General features: G+C 31.7%; 1 protein-coding gene across 1 annotated transcript; it reads left to right on the forward strand.

Moving 5' to 3' along the window:
* Positions 1-2,137: 2,137 nt before the first annotated feature.
* On the forward strand, positions 2,138-8,093 carry LOC108557391 (inactive dipeptidyl peptidase 10; the record flags this gene model as incomplete). The annotated part of the gene is given in 11 exon segments (XM_017913884.1): positions 2,138-2,190; positions 2,841-3,055; positions 3,132-3,325; positions 5,130-5,233; positions 5,381-5,510; positions 6,176-6,405; positions 6,469-6,643; positions 6,724-7,010; positions 7,077-7,420; positions 7,489-7,694; positions 7,778-8,093. Coding segments are annotated over 11 exon segments (2,064 nt in total), but the record flags the coding sequence as incomplete, so codon positions are not given.
* Positions 8,094-8,849: the final 756 nt, after the last annotated feature.

Genomic DNA, 8,849 nt, shown 5'->3' on the forward strand with positions numbered 1-8,849 from the left:
TTATATTAAAAGAAAATTAAAAAACAATATACTCCAAATGAGCTTTGCATGAGTTAATTTAATACAAGCATACGTTCGTGAGAAATAATAGATTTCCCTCAAATATCATCATACATGCTGTGTCAATTAATAAATGCAAATTGCTTGTGAATCATATAACATTGGACATGAATGGAACCATTTCAATTATGGTAATAACCAACATTATCCCAAATTAGTATGCTGCAAATATATAACGAGGGGTTCATACAATGGATGTAAATAAGGCTTGTTTTCTTTTTGCATAGAACTGAAATTTCCAATACAAAATAATAACGTATAAACATAATTGCATTAATTTATATAACACAAATTAATAATATTTATTTACATTTGTGCAAATATTAGTTTTTGTGTCTTTCATATGAAAATATATTTAATTATATACTTTACATACAAATAATATTAATAATCAATAATAAATAAATTTATTTATGAATTTATCCTTTTTTTATTGTTAAAAACTAATACTTTTTATGACAAATACATCAATTTCTCAGTGAACTTACGTTACATTGTTACTAGTATTACATTGATTTCCAGAAAAATATGTCCATTCATCACAGTAAATGTATCTTTTAAGCTTTAATATAATTGATTGTGAATGTTATATATTGGACTTTATGTTACATTTTTTATTGATTTTACAAGAATTGCAGCTTAAATCCATTTCCGTTACTCGGTTTTATTGAGTTGAAATTAAAGTAAAAACTTTATTTGCGACAAATATTTCAAATATAATTAGTTTTAATTATATTAATCTGCAGTTGTAATTACATAAAATTTACTATTATTTAGATTTTTATTATATAGTGATAAAATAACTTTTTAAATACAATTATAATTTTTATTGTTTTTGCATATATTCAATTCAATTCAATCTTCTATTGTTTTGGTATTTTTATGAAATAATAATGGAAAATATACGCTGATTTCAAGTCCAATTAAAAAGTAAAACAAATATATTTATTACAAAATATAAAAACGAAATGTAATAATATTTTATATTAAACACTATAGAATTAATGATAATTATAGTGAACAAATGAAAAACTCTTACTATATTAACTATGAATGTATGAATTTTATTTTGAAGAAATCTTAATTTTGATCGAATTGTTAATTTGTTATATTTTTTGAAAATGTTAATTATTACAGCAATAGTCTGGAGATTTAAATAAGTAATTTGTTGTTATTAGTTTAAAATCTAAATCTTGTCTTTTAAAACTTTGATCTAATTCTGGTGATTCGTGCATTTCATGACTAAATTATTTTTACGAAACTATCAAGCGAGAAAGATATTTGGCTGAACTATGGATTATGGGTTACCAGCCAGAAATGTCTTCTTGTAACGACCATCGTGATATGAATACAAAATGTCTGCTCAAACATTGAGACTGCATAGTCTTCTTGAGAATATTTTTACATACTATCCACCTTTCACATACATACTTTCTCATATTCTATATATCAAATTTGATCAGCATAACTTACAATGATATTAATTAATTAGAAATAGAAAGTATCTTTTCCCGGATTTTTTTTGTTCCCGAGAAATTTACTATAAAATAAAGTCTAAATCTAAAATTGCTGTTCTGATCTGAGCCTTTCCATTTTAATAATTGTGAAAGTTGAAATTTAAATAATTAAATAATTAAAATTGTTTATAAATTTAAAAACAGAATCCATATTTGTAAAACATTAAATTGTTTGCAGATAATAGGCAAAACCAATAAAATATTTTCGTGTATATTAATGAATATAAATATGTAGGGAAACTAGTTCCAATTTAGTAACGAGATGCCTTATTTATAGCTCTAGTAACGAGCATATGAGTGTATTAGATTTTTTCAATTTTTCCCGGGAAAACGGGAAATTTCTGAGATTTCTAGGTCAAAAATGAAACTCTAATTAGAATAGTTTAATGGACAGATGAAATAGTTCTTCAAATACTAGAATTAGTAATAGAGTTTTAATGAAACACACGTGCATTTGCATGTTCAAATTGAAAGGAATTAGCAATACAAATTTCGAAAGTATATAAAACATGTATTTTAATTCCAATAGCAACATTAATTAATTGTATTAATATTTGTAGGTATTCAGACAATCCTTTACAGCACATTACACCATCTATGACGTCAGTAACGAGTGAGTAGTGCACCTAGAATTTCTTTATTTTCTTTGCATGTAGAAAGAAATAAATTACAATGCTTGGAAACTGAACTAGTCGAGCTCTCGCCTCCAAAGGAAAACAATGTAAAAAAAATAAGGGAAATGCAAATAATGTTGAAACTTGGAGACGCAGAAAAATAAACAGTTTTCGCGTGTTTTCTTTACCATTTTACCATGCACGCAGAAATAATGACCGATAAAATATATATACTTTATGCTATCATTAAACATTGCGCATTTCATTTTAAATTGGCGAATTATTTGCTCTATTTATAGCCAAATAAAATGATCGTACTGTTTTATGACTTAGTACTATATTATTCATGTAATTGAGTCAAAATGGAGCAGTTTTTTTTTTATATTTTCATTACTTTTTTTAAACTCTTATGATGAACTTTTTTGTTTGTGCTGATATTACTTTCACATTTTTTCTAATCTGCAGTGTTCATATTTCTTGATGAACATTTTCGCTATTCTCCAAGTGTACAATAATCGTGACCTCAAAAAAAAGGATTCATAAACTCCCTTCGTTGTCTTTTCGAATAAAACATCGCGCCAAGGCTTTTTCGTTAAAGATTAATCATCGACTTGGAAGTAAATATTTTTTGTTGTTACATGATTTTCAGTCATCACATACCCGTTCGGTTGGCGGAATCATCGAAAACCCAAAGGCAGAGGCTGCAACATGCCAGCTGGTTGGGAGACACACATAAAATGTTAATTATTTTCAAGAACGACATTTACGTAAGGCAATCCCCGTGGGATGAAACCGATTCTAGGCTAACGTTCACAGGTGAACCAGATGTGGTGTTCAATGGAATACCGGACTGGCTATATCAAGGTATTATTATTGATGATAGAGACGACGCTCGTAATCCTCTTGATGTTCGATGCTTTAACGTTTTATTTTCTTACAGAAGATGTTATGAAAACTCCGAATGCTCTATGGCCGTCACATGATGGTACTCATATAATGTATGCTACGTTTAACGATAGTAACGTGGGTCTTCTATCCTTTCCATGGTTTGCTACTACCAACGTACTTGCAGCTGGTGGGGCTGCACACAAACCCACTACATTTCCATCAACTAGAACCATTAGATATCCAACGGCAAGTTTTAGATTTAGTTATTATTAATCTACAATATTTTTTTATATCCTTCCTTTAAAAACTCCTGACAAAATAATAACCCAAAAAAAATCTCTCAAATCATTAATTAATCAGAAATATTATAATTTTTATATGTAATATTTACAACAACAAAAGTGCAAATTCAACGCTGTTACATTTATTGTAAATATACTGAAATCATTCATTATTGATTTTTACATCCACTATATTTTTCATTCATTTAAGACATGTTTTTACTAAAAATTGTTATTACTTTTTTACATTACTTAATTACTCCCATGTATCTTGTTTTACATTTTGATTAACTAAAATTACAGTAATTGTAAATTTACTTAATTACATTTTTTTGTTCTGAAAACTGTCAAAATCTTCTCTTTAAAACAAAGTCAATATCTTTACTATTTCTTTTATTTTACATGTTTCTAAATTTTTTAATCTTTATGATTTTTTTCTAGATTTTTCTGATTTTTTTGTAATTAAATGTAAATTATGTAGCTGAATTTAAACGCATTCGTCGAAGTATACATTTTACATTAAATTGAAGTACGTCATAAATATATAATTGAAGGAATCATTAGAGAAGTAATGAACGTCTATTAAAGCTGCGAGAAATAGCAAAGGTTACATGCAAATGACGCAATATATTTTACATAAACATTTTGACTTGAGATCAATATATCTTGTTTGTACCTAAAATATGTTCGAATTATCATATCTTAATAGTTATCTAAATAACTTCAAATAAATACAAAATCTATTTAATTAATTTTGTTAAAAAAAAATCAGTAAAATTTTATTTTTTTAGAATTTTTAAAACAAATAATTGATTTCGGCTTAAAACATAATGATTTGTGGTTAATATAATATAATATAAAAAATTCAGTTTCCATTTTTAAAATGAACTTTTCAGAACATATATTTCCTTTTTGCATTAAAAATATTAACATTTTGTAAGTGACAAGAAATACACAAATAACAGTATGACTAGCAGTTTTAATAATTGCCCATGTCAGTAAAGAATGTTTTACATTTTGAGCCGTGACTGGAATCGTGGAAAACAATAAAAGAAAGGAAAACTCGCTGAAGCGAAATGCTAGAGCTACTGCTGTCCGTTGTTTGTTGATTTTTCAACTGAGACGGAATCTCATACTTTGAATTTCAATTGCGAATGAGTAGTATCTATTTTTCAGCCACTCGATATATTCAAATGGGACGGAATATATTTAATCACAGTTGTTTTCCGCATAGACTGCTGAAAAAAAATTGATTCACCTTGATAAGTTCTATTTACTATTTGGATATATGAACAATGTAAATAATTTATATATTTCTATGAATGTAATTAAGCTGAATTTACTGAAATAGTGTAAACAATATACAATTATGTTTTTACACGTGTCTCTTCACTTGAACGTACACTTTGCAGTCGGATTCAATAAGCTTCTCTACAGAAGAAGTTTAAAAAATAATGACGACTATTATTAATGTACGTTTGTTCGGATATTTGTAGATTAGTTAGGTCAGGGTAAAGAATAATGTACGTATTATTGAAGGTATGCTGATTGAGCGCGGATTGTATTGAGTAAAAAAACGTTTTCACAAATTGCGGGTGCGAAAGTGTATTGATTGAGACGTGTATCCTTCACCTTTTTACGTAAGCTATCCTCATTATGATTTATCGCTTGGACCTTTTCGTTGAAACAGCCAATTGGTGTTGCATTTATTTTCCGGCTTATTCCTCAAAGCAATTCCTTTACATTATATTATGCCGCTCTAATTGCAGCCAGGAACTCCAAATCCTCATGTACAACTTTGGGTCCTGGACATCACAAACTTGACCGACTTACAACAGTACGAAGTTCTACCACCGAAAGCACTCGTCGGGCAGTAAGTTTTATTTGATAATAAATAAATATAATACTCTATAAAAGAAGAATTTGCATTCAAGTAAAATTATAATAGTTTGAAACATGCGAGCGCGGATTAACGTTAGCCAATATAATTAATAGTAGCCGTACTTTGCTATTGTTCCAGAGATTACTATTTGACATCTGCGGATTGGATAGGACAAAATAACACGCAAGTTTCGGCCGTGTGGATGAACCGCGCACAAAACCTCAGCATTGTGTCAGCATGTTTGGCCCCGAACTGGACATGTATAGAGGTCAGTTTGCACATCAATCATCTTCCATTTACAGATCACTCAAATAATCCAGCAAAACCCGATCGCTAATACACCGAGAACCAAGAACTTACTAAATTAATCACATGACATTAAACCGAAACCACCTTCTTCAATAATCCCCTTATCGAATTGATTTTTTTTTTGTATTCCTTCTTCTCCCTTTTTTCGATTTGGGTTTTGTTAATTCCAGGGGATCGTTTTGTTTCCTGCCAAGAAAATATGAATGGAAATTTGTTTTCGCGTTCGATCTATCAACGTCCGCTTTGAAATCCGCGTATTATTGATCAAATCATTTTATATGCACTTAACCGAATCGAAAACAAACTTCGGAAGTTTCAATTAAGCTAAAACTAAGTAGAATAGAACTGATTGTTTTGGTTATCATATATAAATCAAGTTAACACACCTTGCGAATTAAGGGAAAGTTCTGAATTGGAGTGAAGAGTCTCTCAAGTTTATCATTATTAGCGGCAATGTATATAATCCAGAAACTTCTTTCTTTTAAATTGTATACTTTGCCGTTAACATATTTGTTGTAAATATTTTTTTATATTATATATTGTACTTGATGAAGCCAAATTAAGCAATAAATAAAGGCTTTTAAATGTGTGATGGGAATGGGTTATTAGTGTCGTATTGTGTAGACGCACGCTGAAAGGGCAACGGAAGACGCTTGGCTCGACATCCAGGAGCATCCTGTCTTTTCCCCGGATGGAGACAGCTTCCTGCTACTGGCGACGGTGCAAGAAGGAAGTACTGACACTTATACCCACATCAAGCATGTCACACTCACGCAACAACGCATAGCAGTCATCAGTCACGGACGTTACGAAGTCAATAAGATCCTTTCCTGGGACTCCAACAATCACCTTATGTAAAATATAAACAATTATCTTTGCTACCCTCCTTTTCATGCATCTTTATTTTTTACGCCCAGCTATTATCTCGCCTCTCAAGAACACAAGCCGGGTCAAAGGCACCTTTATGTAGTGCGTGACCCGTCAACTGATGACCCCAGGCGCGTTGAACCCCAATGCATCACGTGTGATCTAGGAGAAGTCCTCTGGAGCAGCAGATATTATTACAGTAACTGCACTCATTTCAACGCTTTGGTATGCGGTTGAGATTTATTTAATTTATTCTACAGGCGCATTAATTAGTCAATGGGATTTTTGTTTTAAATTTATTTTAGATAAGTCCGACGACCGATCAAACGTTAGTACGTTATTACGTCCTTCAATGCGAAGGGCCAGGTCTTCCATTGGCGGGCGTTCACTCGTCAACGACGCATAAGTTATTAAAAATACTTTACGATGACAGACCGAAACAGAGTCCGATTCTCGGACAACTTGCTTTACCGAAGCAACGGTCTTTTGAGGTGCCTTTATCCCAAGGGAGCAGAGCCCAAGTGCAACTGCTTCTACCCCCTAGTTGGAGAGAAGAATTACGAGATGCTGCCTATCCTGTCCTGGTCGAAGTGTAAGAATGATTCTAATGTTAAATACGAATACTATTGGTATATGGTATAAATATATATTATTACAGGAACGGTCGACCAGGAAGCAAAGCTGTAACAGAAGAATTTAAAATTGATTGGGGCACGTACATGTCCAGTCACTGCGATGTGGTTTATGTTCGGTTAGACGTCCGAGGTTCAAGTGGACAGAGCAATCGTGCGCTATATCACCACCTCGGCGGTGTTGAAGTTCAAGATCAAATAGCAGTCGTTAAATATTTACTCAATACGCTTACATACCTCGACGAGACGAGAGTCGGCGTCTGGGGATGGGGCTACGGCGGTTACGTAACTGCCATGGTTCTGGGCTCGCAGCAGAAAGTATTCAAGTGCGGTGTCGCAGTCAGCCCCATCACCGATTGGCTCTACTACAGTACGCATTCACGATCCAAACTAATCTCATACATGTTTACATAAACTGCAAATTTCCATTTCCTACAGATTCGGCCTTCACGGAAAGGATATTGGGGCTGCCCACGGATAATTATAAAGGGTACGTGGAAGCCGATGCGACGCAAAGGGCTCGTCAGATACCATCAAGTTCACTTTACATACTTCATGGTTTGGCCGACATAACAGCCCCTTATCAACACGGGGTTGCTTTAGCGCAAGCTCTAACACAAGCCGGTGTTTTGTTCAGATACCAGGTAAAGTACCAAACACGCAATACGCATATTTCAGACATCTTAATTTAGCCAGCAAGTGGACTCATAGAAGTGTATTTTTGTAGAGCTATGCAGATGAAGGGCATGAACTGCAGGGAGTCATAGAGCATGCCTATCGCTCGATGGAAGACTATTTCCAGGAGTGCCTTAGTTTAGATACGGACGATCCGAAAACACCTCCAGATACCTGAAACTTTCTGATCTGCGCGGTAGTATCCAAGTTAGTGAACAATTACCAGGTTGCTAATCAACACAAACCTATCTCAGTAGCTACAAATGTTAGATAGAGAAGCAACCACGAGAACAAAAACCAAAGTGACTCCGTTTTTTTACCCCCCAAGACCCAATAATTAAAGTGCTTGCATATCTTTACAACAAAAATTTTCATTTTGGTATTCATGTCATAAAATATTTGGACAACCGTTTTTTCATCATCGTGGAAAAGATGAACGTTTTATTTATTATTTATTTTTCAAATTTTATATTAGTGACGTTAATAATTAATTAATTTAAAAAAAAAACAACAACATGCAGGGAACGATTTAACATTAAACTAACAACAAATTTAAAAAAAAGAATGAAAAAAAAAACACAAAATATAAATCACTTGTTTATATATCAGCGCAATATGTTATAGTGTGTTTTCATAAGTGTAGATGAATTTAAAGAACTAAAAGGAATTTTTTCCGTTGTTACTATATGAACAAAATAAACTGGAATAAAATTTTATATATATATGGAATATAAAAAAGAAAAAAATACAAATAAAAAGCAAAAAATAATGAGAAGTTTTAGAATGTTAAATTTAATACTAGTCTCTTTCAAATCTTTATATTATATAATCTATTATTAAGCGCACGTGTTGCGAACGTTTCATTTGGTTTTAAACATTTATTAGGGAAACTGAGCTTAAATCGCACACAGGGACTTTCAATGATGCACATCTTATATAACTTAAAGAAAACAATAAAAGTAAATCAAAAGTATCTCAGGGCTTTGAAGATGCCTGCAGTTTGCAAAAACTGTTAATTCGCAATAAAAAATAAATAAATATTGAAGTTTTTAATTTAAAACGACAAAAAGAAAACAAGGTGAAACATGAATACCGAAAGTCTTCCAAAAATCAAAAAAAAAAAA

This window comes from Nicrophorus vespilloides, unplaced genomic scaffold (genome assembly GCF_001412225.1).
Source record: "Nicrophorus vespilloides isolate i.1.1-1 unplaced genomic scaffold, Nicve_v1.0, whole genome shotgun sequence".
NCBI classification, from domain to species: Eukaryota; Metazoa; Arthropoda; class Insecta; order Coleoptera; family Silphidae; genus Nicrophorus; species Nicrophorus vespilloides.